The following is a 15,120-nucleotide window of genomic DNA, read 5'->3' as shown; positions in this document are numbered from 1 at the left end:
CAGGGAACTCAAGAAGAGAGGAATTCACCCAAATCTATAGGTTTTGCAGAAGTTCTGATGGTGTTTTGTTTGGCTTCTGGTCTTAAGAGGCTGTTAAAACTTCAATCTAGCAAATGTTCCAGGCAAAGCAGGTTTTAAAGAGCCTACATGATCAACTGCTATTCTTGCTGCACTTACATAAATGATCAGACCAAGTTTTTTGAAACAACTTATTCTGCAAACACCTTAGTATTAATTGGGCCATCTATGTAAATATGTTTCAGTAACACACCTATTAGAGTCTAATACTGTTTATTATAATCTAGACTAGATCCTGATTTCTTCTAGTTTTCAACAATGCCTGGCTAGAACTCTCCAAAAAACCTTTTTTCTCCCAACCTTCTACAATGAGTTCATCTGAGTCCTAAAACTGCCCTTTGCCCTACAAATTAAATAGAAATAAATTTACGTAAACTTCAGCGAAATCAAAACAGCACCCATCCAGGCACCCTTCATGCCTTTTACTCTGTGGGCCATTCACAAATCACCAGAGACGTTCGAACTATAAACCAGAGAAAATCTGTTAGACCACTACTGCCTGAAAACGCTTCACGCTTGACATCTAGAAATCTCCTCCACTGGCTACCTTCAAAACCCAGAAACCGGTTTAAATTTTGATCTAATCAGTTTCCACAGAAATGCCTCTTATTTAATACCTGATTGCTTGACTTACAGGCCTAACTCTGAGAACACACCTGCATCACACCCCGCAAAATGAATGTAACTGAACCGACCTATTGGTCAGGACTGGTTCAACAATCAACGAGCTCGTTTTGTGGGACACTTGAGGGAAGTTTTAGAGGAGGAAACTGCAGGAACCCCGGGTAGGCTGCCCCAAAGATGGGCCATATTGGCATGACCACTGTTTTAAGTTTAAAGCAAACAAACCCAAGCAGATTCAGAAAAAGCTCTCTACCTTCCCCTCAACTGCCTACTAACAAGAGATTCCTCTTTACCGAAGAAACCTACCTGTGTAACTTTATTTTCCAAGCATTTCCTCTCACCTTCCTGCTAGTGGTCTTTCTCCCATCTGTATTCCTTATACTCCTAGCCCTCACCTTAGCTCATAGAAGCCTCATGTTGCTGGTCTTCAGAATTTCATGGCTATATGCATTCCCCATACATATGAAATTAAATTTGGTCTTCTCCTGCTAAATCTCTCTCTTGTCAGCTTGGTTCTTAGGCCAGAAGAAATGCTTCCTCCCCGATGTATCCGTCCTGCACTGCTGGAAGAAATCCTAGTTGATTTCTTTGTTACTGTACTACAGTATTACATCCTACTATTAATGAGATCTTTCCTTTTTGATGCCATCTTTTTCAGATTTTAGAACTGGGGTTATTTTAGCTTCTCATAATATACATGCTTTTAGTTCAATCATTTCAAATTTCAGCGATCTTTCTCACCATCATTTTTCCTTTTTAAATGAAAACTACATTTGACATTCCAAAAAGCATATAAGGAATCCTTGCATAAAGTATGGGAAAGCGTGTAATAGGTAATCACATCTCCATCTCTAATAAAGAAATGCATATTAACTAAAATTCATCACACTCTGGATCTCCCAAGAAAAATAGTACCTTTAATTGATAATAGTGATACACAGAAAGAATGAGAACAGTAAGCTCTTTAACAAAATAAAAATCAAGTCTGAAAATTCAAAGGAAAACCAGCTGAGGAGAAAGGAAACCTGTTTCCAGCCAAATGCTAAACCCCTCTGGATGGTCTGGGCCCCCTGAAGCTAAATCCCAATCACATCAGATTTCACTGAGTCTGTGCCAAGAAAAATACCACTTGGGAAGCAAGGCAAATGCCACTTGGTTGTCATACCAGTCAACCATTTAAGTTATGTCATACACTCTCTCCTCCAGGACAACCTCAAGAAAGTAAGGTCTTTCAGTACTGCAGCATTCTGGGATAGGTAATAAGTGAAATGCCACAAGGAACTACAAGAATCATGTATATAACCAATTCAGGATGGGGGCGCACAGCACAGAAGGGAGGCAAGAAGCCTAAACAAACCAGGGTCTCTGGGTCTTCCAAGATCATCTGGACTTACTGGTTTTGTTAAACATCATTAGGAAATACTAGTCAAAAATATATTCACATATTTATACTGAGGAATATATACTGTGGGTTTTTCTTAACTAATGTCAATATTATTACTGTTCTCATTGAAGAAATTATAAAATGAAGCCATATCCAGTTAAAACAAGAGTCTGATAGTTTCTCACTGCTTTCCTCACAAATGATCACGTTTATCTTCTGATTAAGTTAGCTTGTGCTCAAACGCCATCAATATAAAGAAAAACAATCTGACATTTGATACCAAGCATACTGTGGTATTTCCAAAACCTGAAACCACCTCTTTTAGAGGGATGAGGAGCAGATGGGACTTGTTTACATATCTTCTATACTTCTGTTCAAAAGAGACCATCAATACTGTTACAAAGGTGGGGGACGAAAGCATCTACAAAATGTTTTCATTCACAGAGTTCCTTTCCTGTCTTCCAGCAGTCCAGGGTCTTAGCCACCCCAAGAGATCCACAGACTACCCGAGGAACAGCGCTACAAGCACCTCTGCTGCTCCTTTTTTTTTTTTTTTTAACAAAACCAGCTGCTGCCCAACCTGTTCCTCCCCCAACAGTTTTTTAATTTACATTTTACCAACCACCTAGGTGGTGTGACCTTCACCATAGTGGACACTGTAATTTTAGACCAATTAGAATTTTTTGTAGGAAAAGACTGTATGTGTATGTACATGTATGTAGTTCTGTATAATATATAAAAATTCTTATGACAATGCTCCCTACAACAGTTAAAAAGGATTACTGAACAGGCAATTCAGGGTAAAAATGTTATTTGCCTTCAGTGTGGAGTTACTTCGTAAAAGAACACACAGTAGGCCTTCTTTGTTTCTCCTCTCTTAGTTTTCTTTTATGAACAACAAGAACAGCTAGTCACTTCACTGGTCAGAGATCAGTCTTTTGCCTTGACTAAAGTAGTTAACACGCATCAAGGAAAAAAATCTGTTCCAAATCTCACAGTCCTGCTTTTAAAATCAGGGCCTCAGGACTAACCAACAGATATACAATCAACAGATTTCTGAAACTTACAATAAATATATAAATAAATAACACCATAACTTATAAAACTTAGCTGAGTGTTCTTTCCTCCTAGGTATACTAGTGGTATATCCACAAAATGAATTCTATTTCATTAAGTCAGAAACTGTTACAGCCTCACCTTTTTCTTTAATACTGATATAAAATAGAGAGAGATACCTTATGCTTGATTTAGTATCTCTGGCATGCATTATTTTGTTTCATCAGAAAAGACATCCAGGTTTGACTTTTGTTATAACACAAATTCAGTAAAGCAATTAACAACACAGCGCATATACATGGGGTTTATGAGTCTTTCAGCCATTTCGGGGGGGAAATAATTCTACAATATTAAAAGTACGTTTACCTCGTAATGAACAAACTGGTCCATTTTCTTGATTCTTAGAGCGCTTATTTCTGAACTGACTTGGAATATCTAATGAAAGGTCTTAAAAGGAAATAGGAAAACAGCTATTAAAAGCATATACCACACTCAAAAACTTTTAAAAAACTGATTTGTACATTTATCTCTTTATGATCATTTTAATACATTATATCTCCACATGCCAAATATGTCGTCTTACCTAGGAATGGATCAAATTTTCTAGATTCTGTCCCACAGATGAGGCAGTTAACCTCATTCTGTAGAATACCTCCGAATATAGCTGTGACCACTGTAGATGCTCCATTTCTAAAGAAAATCACCACAAAGGAAAATATCTCAGTAAAAAATAAATATGTATAAAAGCTCCTAGAGGTAACTTACTTTGGGGAAATGTCATTTACTTAACATGTTATTAAATATTTAAATTATGAAATACAAAAACTTTTAACGCTATAGAGAAGTCTACCAAATAAAAGGTTTAAGCCACTCCCATCCCTGCCCCAGAGCACCACTTCCAGTTCCACTGGTTTCTCCAAAACCCACTAATGCTGGACATTTGCCATTACTAACAGAGCACGCACATGCCTATAGTCAGGGTAAAAGGACCCCTTTCCCCATAAATATATCCCTCAGAAAAAGTGGAAACCACCTTATATTTAAATTTTTGCAAGGTCTCTCATATGGAGCTCTCTCAATTACTTTATTTTTGAATAACTTCACTCAGGGATGGTTTTAGATTTTTTAGATGGTCAACTGTCAGACTGAGGAAAAAGAGGTAAAGAAACTTAACACATAGAAATTACTGATGGAGTATAACTTCACAGTTGAAGGCTAGATGTTACTGTCAACAGCCTTTTAAAAAGCTCACTTATTACTGTAAGTCATTTCCTTGTTGAGATCAAGAATATACAACTTCATGAATGATTAAAAAAACAAAAACACACCAACTTCCCTAAAGTACTTAACTCTTTGTGCTTCAGCTTCATCACAATCCCACAGGAGTAACACCCACCTGCCTCTGAGGGCTGGTGTCAAGAGGAAATGGAGTCTACACATACAGTGCTTTCAGACAAGTGCTTACCAAAAAGAAAGCCCTCAAATTATTTCAAGACTTTTTTATTAGCATAATAATTAGGCTCATATCTGTCTTTTGCTTTTTTTTTTTTTTCCAAAATCTATGTCTTTAACATGTACCTAACTCTCTTTGACAGCAGTATAGCATGCCACAGTACAAACACAGAATGGACACAAGATCCACCAACAAAGTACACCATGAAAGCAGGATTAGCAAACACTTAGCACTTAATCTATGCTGAACTACATTCAAAGTACTCTCCATTTATTAAATCACTTCATCTGCAAAACAACTCTATGAAGCAGATACAATTATTCCCATTTCAGACCAGGAAGCTGAGATCCAACTTGGCCCAGGGTCACATAGAGTAAATGCTCTTAACACTATGTTCCTTTTCTTAATTTAACCAATATAATATTAATGGCTTTTCAGGTTGTTTCAGCTGTTTGCTATCATTGATAGTACCTACAGCAAACACTTACGTATTAATTTTTGTGCACTTACATATTCAGTAACTTAAGTCAGTAAATGCTCTTTTTTTGCTAATAGCAATTTTAGGTGGTTTCTGTCACTTGCAAACAATAATCCTCCTAATGCACTGAACGGTACTTTCTGATTTGCTCCAAAATTAAACCCACTTCAACAATGGGACAGTCAAAACCTACTCGAGCAATTATATTTTAAAAGTTTGCTTCCTTTTCCATAAAAAGCGTCTGTTCCCTACTGGCAAAGAAATACACTGCAGTTTCATCTTTTTTTTTTTTTCAGTTGTTCATAAGATACACATATTTAGCAAATTAAAAAAGAGAAGATACATTGGAACCATCTGACATAAAGCCATTTCAGGTTTCAGGTTTATTATCTATGTCATAAACAAAGGACACACAAAAACCCCCAATGAAATAAAGGGATGATGGCCCTTTCATCCTGATGTTCTCATACAGTATGGAAACTGCTTGCTTTCTTCCTCTGAGAAAAGGATACTAATCAAATCTTGACTAGTGATGTGGATGGCATTAAGTTTAGGTATACAATGATTTAAATAATTCAAAACTGCTTTCCCTTTATTGTTAACTACACCAAAAGGGTTTAAATATTAGTTACCTAGACAGCCTCACACTGCTAGGGTCCCTTCTAACAGCAGTAATGATTTTCTATGTACTAAAAAGAACACATCTGTCATTTGTTTCTACCATCCCCACCTTCAGTAGGATTGGCTGTGTTTAAACAGTTAACAGATATTGCATAGGAGACCTTTTTTGCAGTTTTAGCAAATATGATCCTTAGACCCTGAAATTATAATTTTCTTCTGTTGCTAACTCACTGATGGAACTTACAATTACTATTCTTTAAAATATCATGAAAAGATATGGGCTAATACTGAAAACTCACTAGTTACTAGAAGATCATTCTACGACTATTAGACACTGTGACTCCATGAGGATGCCTAGGGCATCAAATAAAGTAATAAAAAACATATACCCTCTCACTTCACACAGACTATCCTTGATAGAGGCCCAGTTCAATATTCTTAGTGTATGAAATACCATCATAAAATACAAAGCAGAATTTTTCACTTAATATTGTTAACTTGGCACAGGCATCAAGGACATGTCTGCCACATCACCTTTCTGTACTGGATTCTAATTGGAATGACAGCTAGTAGGACTCAGGGAGCCAAACATTTTGAGAAGTATGGCAATTCAAATGGTTGCCATTCTCTGATACAGCCAGATTAGCTATGAGGCTGCTGTGTCTTTATAAGGCCCCTAACTTAACATTAAATCAGATTTGTGAATTTCAAGGCAATACTATAGTGACCACTATATATTACTTACTCTTTTCCTTCTGTCTCTAGGGAGTTTGTCTTGTAAATCCCTTTCCTGCACAGGTCAATACAAAAAATTTGTCTTGTAAATCCCTTTCTTACACAGGTCAATTAAAAAAAAATTGAAAAGGAGACTACATTTAAACAAAATCATCCTGAAATAACAGCAAATCATCCGGACCTTAAACAAAACAAACTTTCTAATCAGAGTGTATATTTTGGGGTTTAGTACCTGGGAAAGCAATCTAAAAGTTTTATTTTATTCATATCAAGAGGCAATAAAAATTCTGAAAAATTCTTACAAAGGCCTCCACTTCATTCAAGAACAGATATATTTTAGGAAAATTTACATTCAAAATATTTTAAGCCTTTATTTCTACTGAATAAATTATTTCAGTACAGAAAATTAAGTCTCCCAAACATTATTCAATACATTAGGCAGGGAATTTTTAGGCGCTAAATTGCACAAAATATTGGTTTTTTTCATGTTTTAAAATTAAACTATACCAGAACAATACTACAAAAGACAAGCACAGGATGCCTTTGGTATGGAGGCAGGAGGCACCTGCTTGTCCACCTGTCACTAAATTCAAGTGCACAAAAATTTCAGCAAAGGTCCAGGAGAACTCTCCACCTTCCATCACAAATCTAATAAAGAATAACACCAACAGAAATGTGTGAGGTCCTCCTAAAAGAAAGAGAGACAGACAGAGAGAAGGAAACTACATCTTACATGGAACATTTGTTACTTGCAGATAGAGTAGAATTCTCCTGCAGAATTGCTGAGCGGGAAACACCATTGACACCGCCCTGTAGTTCCAGGTGCAGGTGGTCCAAAAGGTAGCGCATGAATTCATGGGCATCCTGTTGCTGATAACCCCTTAAAGCAAAAAGAAAACAACTGTCACTGGGGAGGTTCCACCTGCCCAGTCAAACATTCGGGAAGGCAAAGTGTTTGCAAAGGTTCTGCAGCCCCATCTCGGAGCACAGTCCTCATTTGCCCCAGGTTTTACTTCTCTTCAAGAAGATTTCTAAAATTTCCCTACTACAAGGAAAAATTCTCCTAAAACAAGTCTGAAAACAGAACATTAGAGCTAACTGGACTTGTAGTGATCTCAACTGACCTCACTTTAGAGATGAAAATTGAGGGACAAGAAAAGAGGTGTGGGACGTGCCTAAGTCTTACAACAGAGAGTTCTACAGATGCGACGAACTCTTAACCCATGTCTCCCGGATGGACTCCGAGCTTTCTCACTATCCCGCACGGCCTCTCTAGAAGACGCTCAAATGCTAAAATGGCACATGTTGCCTTCACCAGAAAACTTGGTCTAAACTACCATTATAAGAGATAAGGAATTTGAAACTAATCTTTTAGATTGAAAGATACTAATTTTTTTAACATTCTAAAGACTCTATACTGGGTTCCTAATCTCTGATTTAAAAGACAGTTTTCAAATAAAGGCTGTAAAAAGTGCACTGACTCATATACAGTTATGCTCTAGCCTAAAACTTGAATATAAGCAGCAATATATTCTTAAGTTAGTTCTTGTACTATATTCAGACAGGAAATTATATGGAATTCTTATACTAATACAGACCATGACAAAAGCACAGTAATGAAGGCTGAAAGAAAATAAAGCTGGGACAGTTGAAGATTATAGAGGTTTATGTACATAAAGCAATGATACACATATAAAGTACTTTATAACAACATGGGCAGAAAAGATTTCTGACTACACTCTGCCACCATGGAGGTTCTTTTTATCTTTTAAATCATAAGTTTTTCTGGCTTGGTCTTGAGTCAAAACTTCCACCACTCTTTCAAGCAATGGTTCCACAAACAAATTTCTTTCAACTAAGTTTCCCTCAATATATGTTTTCCCCTTTCCCTAAAATTTCTCCCGGAAATCATAAATTATGAAAATCATGTACCCAACCAATGCAGCTTACAAGTCATGTGACCACCTCACTGTAACTTTTTCTGAACTCGTTAGCAACTAAGTATCAATATATGTTCAAGTATTTCTTCTAAGACTTCTATAAATAAAAATGTTAAAATTCAGTCAAAAGTATTCCAAGTTGGTAGTTCCTATACAAATCTATGGAGGTGCTTTAAGCTTTTTCATCATGACATCCATTTTTTTATGACTCAAAGGGAAGATTAGTATCTTTGATCATATTTGAAATTCTATCACATATAAAAAGAGTTTTATTCTGTCACCAAAATAAACTAGTATCTAATCATTTTTCTCAAATGGATCATGAAAACCAGTATTTTGTAGTTTGGTTAATTTGCCCTTTTATCAAATTCATTTATCCCTTTTTTAAAAAACAATCTGCCTACTGTCCATTCATGAATGCGTCCAAACAAACGCTCTTGATTCTTCTTATATCAAAGCACATTATTTTCTAACGTGTTCTTTACCATTAGAAACAGTTTTTAACCTACTTGTCATCATGAAACACTCAGCTATTTTATAAAGGTATATTTCTCTTTCAATTTGTAATATTTACCAAAAAAAACCACAGGCTCTGCTAAGACTAGGGCATTTTTCTGATTCTGACTAAACAGACATTTACAACTCCATTTTTAAACACTCAGATAGGGGCACCTGGGTGGCTCAGTTGGTTGAGCTTCTGACTTTGTGGGTTCGAGCCCCGCATTGGGCTCTGTGTTGACAGCTCAGAGCCTGGAGCCTGCTTCGGATTCTGTGTCCCCCCTCTCTCTCTGCCCCTCCCCTGCTTGATCTCTGTCACTCTCTGTCTCTCAAAAATAGATAAATGTTTAAAAAAACTAAAAAAATAAACACTTAGATAATAGCTTCATTGACTTATCTGAAAGTCTTAAAAAATACTAAGCTAAAATCCACAAACTTCAGTTAGCCTTTCAATAATTTCCCAATTATACAATCTGGAGGTTCAAAATTCCTTTGCAATCAACTTAGGTCTCTCTTGGCTGGTAATCATGTTAAAGGAAACACTCCTCACACTGGGGGCAATGTTTGTATTTTATACAAATTATTTCAGTGATGTCACCCAAATAAGTGCTTAATAATTAATGAGGAAATGGATGGGCTGCCTGGGTGGCTCAGTTGGTTAACCGTCCGACTTCGGCTCAGGTCATGATCTCACGGTTTGTGAGTTTGAGCCCCGCGTTAGGCTCTGTGCTGACAGCTCAGAGCCTGGAGTCTGCTTTGGATTCTAGGTCTTCGTCTCTCTCTGCCCCTCCTCTACTAGCGAGTGTGCGCTCTCTCTCTCTCTCTCTCTCTCTCTCTCAAAAATAAACAAACATTAAAAAAAAAAAAAACAACCAACTGGTATCTCTGTGACAGATCAGAATTAATAGAGAAAAGACCAAGGGAAAAAACAGTGGTTCCAATTTTAATACTGTTCCTTATCTACACTTGGTTTTAACCTTAAAGATTACCTCCTTAATGTTTTATGTGTCATAAAGATGCTGTGAGAAATAATGGTTGGAGAGCACAGGCAAACATAAAAACCCCCAAAGATCATGAAACATCCCTTCTGAATGAGAGAGCCAAGAAAGAGGGACACTGCTGAAGCACCATGTATAGGAATACAGGGGCAACTATTTCTTCACAATTTTTGGCACGATGAGACAAGCTATATATTTTTTTAATTTTTAAAAATTTATTTTGAGAGAGTGCAAGCGAGGGGGAGAGAGGAGAGAAAGCGAATCCCAAGCAAGCAATGCGCTGTTAGCATGGAGCCCAACGTGGGGCTCGAACCCACGAACAGTAAGACCATGACCTAAGCTGAAATCAAGAGTCAGACGTTCAACTGACTGAACCACCGAGGTGCCCCAAGACAAGCTATATTTACCTAAATCTTACAAATAAAGAAATGTTCCAATAAAGTATGGTAAAAGAAAATGTTACTTTCTACCTGGGCTTAAGTATGAAAATCAGAAATTCCAAGTAATGAAACAGCTTCACAGAATACAAACATATGCAAGTACTTGTATGATGCCAACACACATACTGTGACATACACCTGTGCATTCCTGACTGTGCTCTGCATTCTGGCAGTACCAGTACATACTGCGTGAAATGGAAAGTCCAATAAGGAACAGGATATGCCTATACAGAATCACATTTTATCATTCTAGAAAAAACTTCTAAAATACGTAGGACACCCTCTAATTTTAGGTTGTGTTCTTATTTTTTAAGTATCTTTAACATTCATAAAATAATTCTGTTACTGTTTTTTCTAAGTTATCTGAAATACCAAAATCAATTAAATCTATCTATTCCTATCCATTTTGCAGAATCAACCATGGCTGAGTTTCTCTGAGACAAAAATACCAACAAGTGAAATGACCAAAAATGATTGTTTTTTTTTATTTACAAACACACAAAAACATACGATAGCAAAATTCTTAGAAAAACGAATACTGCTTCATTATAAAATATCAACAGCATACCTGGAAAGATTATCATTAAATTAAGATCTCACATGCAGAGACTTACTTGCTGTCCACAAAGATCTTTTCTTTTTTTTTTTATGTTTTCTACAAGGTCAAGTAGCCAGCAAATGTAAGAATAATATTTTGGTAATTTATTCACCCCATCATTTTTTAACATTAATTACAAGAACTAATAAAAACAAAACTACAGAAAACTGTATTTTGAGAAGTCAAGGTAAATATATATTAAGTCAAGTTTATCTGAAAGGAGAGAGAGCACATAAATGATATGAGAAGCAAGGGAATAAATACCATGACCTGATCTGAATTATCAAGAGACTCTCCTTGAGAGGTAGCATTAAACTGGACCTTACAGAAGAAGGTGGGGGTCATTAAGCAAATCCCATAGGACAAACATGTCAAAGATACAGAGGCAGTAAAACAACAAACATCATGTTAAGGAAGCAAGGAGTTAAAAAAGGTTAGCAGAAAGGTCTATCAAAATTAAAAGCAAACATCTTTCTTTTAAGTAATCTCTATGCCCAATGTGGGGCTCAAACTCACAAGCCTGAGATCAAGAGTTGTGTGCTCTATCGAGTGAGCCAGCCAAGCACCCCAAAGCAGGTATTTGTGGCCCAGAAATTGTTCTCTTGAACCAGCAACTGCTCTCTTCGAGCCTTGCACATGCAAGTATGAGACTATCACTGCAGTACCATCCCCACAGCAAAGAAACAATCTATATAACCACTCATAGGGGACCGTATATAAATTATGATAAGACCATGAAGTGGAGCATATGTGCCCATAAAATGAACAGAGAAAGTTACTGAGATACTAATATGAATCACTTCAAAGCAGGAAAAAAAGTGTTACCATTTATATTAGAAATTACACACACACACACACACTTACATATACACAGAATATCACCCAAAGGATACAAAAAAATCTAGTAACTATGGCTGCTTCCAGAAAGCAGAATGAATGACTGGGAAACAGAGTAAAAGAAAAAACTTTCATTGCATATTCTTTTTTTACCGGAAATTTTGAGCCATTTGTACCTCATCTCTTTAAGAAACAACTTTAAGGTACTTTTATGAAAAGGAAAAGGATGGGAGGAGCAGGACATACTAGGAAGCCATAAGAAGGGTGGTAAGTAGATATGCACATTGAGAAGGTCAACTTTGGTAATTGTTTACTTGCTGGTTTTTGGTCTAAGTAGGGGAAAAAAAGAACAACTTTGGTGGTTTCTATACCCAAAGCTGCTGATTACATTTACGGTGTATTTTTTTTCTGCATTTAATGAATGAAAGCTGTTCCTACTTCCACATGTATGTTTTTATTTCAGAGTACTCATATTTCATTCCAAGGGATCAAATTCCCTAGACACTGTCATAGGTTTTATTCAAGGTAAATGTGTTTCCTGGGTTTTTTTTTTTTTTTTTAGGTTTTATTATTTTATTTTTGAGAGAGCACACACGAGTGAGGGAGGGGCAGAGAAGGAGGGAGACAGAGGATCTGAAGAGGGCTCTGTATTGACAGCAGAGAACCTGATGCGGGGCTCAAACTCAGGAACCATGAGATCATGACCTGAGCCAAAGTCAGACACTTAACCGACTGAGGCAACCAGGCACCCTACTTCCTAACCTTTTCAAAAAATTTATTTAGGGACTACAATTATAACAAAAACATAGTTCAAGACTCCCTGCACTTCCACATAGGCACATTTTAGGAACTTTACCCTGCATACCTAATAGGAGGAAAGCTGTAAGAAGAAAGCCCCATATGTCCCTGACTCACAGCTGGGTGTTGTGCAGTAACCCTTACACCTAAGCTTAATCCTTGATGTAATCTCAAGATCTAGATCTAACTAAGAGAAAATTATTCATTGATTACAAGACAATGGTGAAGAATCTCAATTACTTCAGAACTAAGAGAAAGCCCTGGTAAGAAGACACAGGCATTCCACTCTCATCAGTCAGTAAAGAAATCTAAGAGTTCATGTGTATTAGGAATCACTCCAGAAACTCCTCAGCTTGTTACCTCTTCCAAGAGTCCTTTCCTTTCATCGATAAGGACACAGAATGTGCAAAATTAAGCAGCTAAAAATAAAATCATGCTCACAGGCTATAGGAACTTTATATAAAGGGCAGAGATGTGGGCAGGTTTAGAGGGAAAGTAGAATTCTATTGAATAAAAGTTTCATACTGTTTCTAAACTCTTGATTAAAAATAAAGGACCTGAGGGGCCCCTGTGGGGCTCAGTTAAACATCCAACACTTAATTTTGGCCCTTCCCCCATTCATGTTCTCTTTCTCTCTCAAAATAAAAAAAATAAGCTTAAAAAAAAAAAAAGAAAGAAAAACAAGGAAAGAATAAAGGACCTGAGTCACCATGGGGACCAAGGACAACAATATAAAGTTAGTCGGTGAGCTTTACTTAGGTATGTGTATCATTTACCAACTCCACAAAGACCTGGGTTCTAATTCTGGTCCTAACACTTACTAGATGCATAAGACCAATTTGTTCCTCCGCTGTCTCAGTTTTATCTTTTTTAAAGGGGGGCTAACACTTCCTACCTTGCCAGGAATTTTATTGTTGTGTTTTTTAATGAAAATCAGACATAAAAGACCTTAAGTGCTAGGCACATAGCATTTGATAAATAGAAACTATTTTTATATAGTTTATATAATATATAAGCTATATAAAAACATATTAAAAAATATATATTAACTTACATAGTTCATGAAACACAAAGACCAAGTCCCTATCAAGAGTCTAACTAGGAGACTATGTTAGAAATGTTAATATTAAGTCAAAACTTGGTTAGTAGTAACTGAACAGTCATTTCCACCTTTTCTACTGAGAATCAAGAAATTTTAAAATCCTGGGGCACCTGGGTGGCTCAGTTGGCAGACTATCCAACTTTGGCTCAGGTCATGACCTCTCAGTTTGTGAGTTCGAGCCCCACATTGGTCTCACCGCTCACTGCTCTAAGTGCAGAGTCTGCTTTGGACCCTCTGTCCCCCATCACTCTTCCCTCCCCCACTTACACTCTCTCAAAAAATAAACATTAAAAAACTTAAAAATTAAAATAAAAGAAACTTTAAAACTCTTATAAAATTAATCTCCGCTAGAAGGAGATTGAAATGGCATGATACAGAAAAGAAGTTTTCTTCAAAACAAAAAACCAGGGGTAACAACAGTCAATCACCTCAAATCTCACGGCTAGGCTTTTCAAGTAAGGCAACAAATGACAGTTCTTTCTGTTTATTTTCTTTTAAACATTTATTTATATTACTAATATATCTAAACTACCATTAGGCAATAGAGCAAGATAAATGGCTAACTAACACTACAGCAGGCTGTTGTGTTTTCTGTTTGTTTTTAAAGGAGAGGGATATACATTAGATGCCAAAATCCTGACTAGTAAGAGCACGGACCTGCTTCAGAAGGATGAAATCAGCAGGAGGTGGCAAAGACTTGTCAAACACCTGCAGTGCCTCAAATCTGCTACTACCTGAATCCCTACTGAGACGACTAATGTAGGAGAAGAGGCAGATTCCTCTGACAGCAAGGCTGTTTCCCTTCTCAAGTGATGCCAGAGAGAGCAGGGACAACACAGTGCCTCCATGGCCACATTAGGATATGGTCCAATTACCTTCTGAAAACTGAATCCCAATGGACTAGTCTTGACTAGTCTTCTAATACCTTCAGAACCTAGCCCAAACAGTAAAATGTAAGACCATAGATTTCTCCAGTTACATTCAGATTTTTTTTTTAGCTGAAATAACAAGATGGTGTATGATGGTAATTATTCTTCATAAGATTTTCAAAGTCTCTAGTATCTAAAAGCTATAAGAACTTATCAAACTCAACACCAAAAAACAAATAACCCAATTAAGATAAGGGAAAAAGATATGAACACTTTTCCAAAGAAGACATCCAGATGACTAACAGACACATGAAAAGATATTCAACATCACTCATCATCAGGGAAATAGAAATAAAAATCAAAACCACAATGAGATGCCACCTCACACGTGTCAGAATGGCTAAAATTAACACAAGAAACAAAAGCTACTGGCAAGGATACAGAGAAAGGGGAACCATCTTGCACCATTAGTGGGAATGCAAACTGGTGCAGCCAATCTAGAAAACAGTATGATGGTTCCTCAAGAAACTAAAAATAGAACTAACTGCACTTTTAGGTATTTACCTAAAGGATACAAAAATACAGATTCAAAGGAATACATGCACCCCTAT

The 15,120-nt window shown here is 36.7% G+C and overlaps 1 protein-coding gene and 1 long non-coding RNA gene across 10 annotated transcripts in view; one reads left to right on the top strand and one right to left on the bottom strand.

The window, feature by feature from the left end:
- Nucleotides 1-15,120, bottom strand: part of USP3 (ubiquitin specific peptidase 3) — a 95,746-nt gene that overhangs the window by 22,073 nt on the left and 58,553 nt on the right. For 3 of the 5 annotated variants that reach the window (XM_029952891.1, XM_029952887.1, XM_029952890.1), the window contains 4 exons: nt 7,163-7,309; nt 6,440-6,484; nt 3,726-3,832; nt 3,509-3,589 (listed from right to left, as the gene is read on the bottom strand). In XM_029952891.1, the coding sequence (XP_029808751.1) occupies nt 3,509-3,589; nt 3,726-3,832; nt 6,440-6,484; nt 7,163-7,309 (380 nt within the window). The remainder of the gene's footprint in view (nt 1-3,508; nt 3,590-3,725; nt 3,833-6,439; nt 6,485-7,162; nt 7,310-15,120) is intronic. The other 2 variants (XM_029952888.1, XM_029952889.1) reach the window with 2 other exon arrangements.
- Nucleotides 1-15,120, top strand: part of LOC115302910 — a 50,191-nt gene that overhangs the window by 32,338 nt on the left and 2,733 nt on the right. The window lies entirely within an intron of this gene.

This window comes from Suricata suricatta, chromosome 9, assembly GCF_006229205.1.
Source record: "Suricata suricatta isolate VVHF042 chromosome 9, meerkat_22Aug2017_6uvM2_HiC, whole genome shotgun sequence".
NCBI classification, from domain to species: domain Eukaryota; kingdom Metazoa; phylum Chordata; class Mammalia; order Carnivora; family Herpestidae; genus Suricata; species Suricata suricatta.
This window is presented reverse-complemented; position numbering and strand designations above follow the sequence as displayed.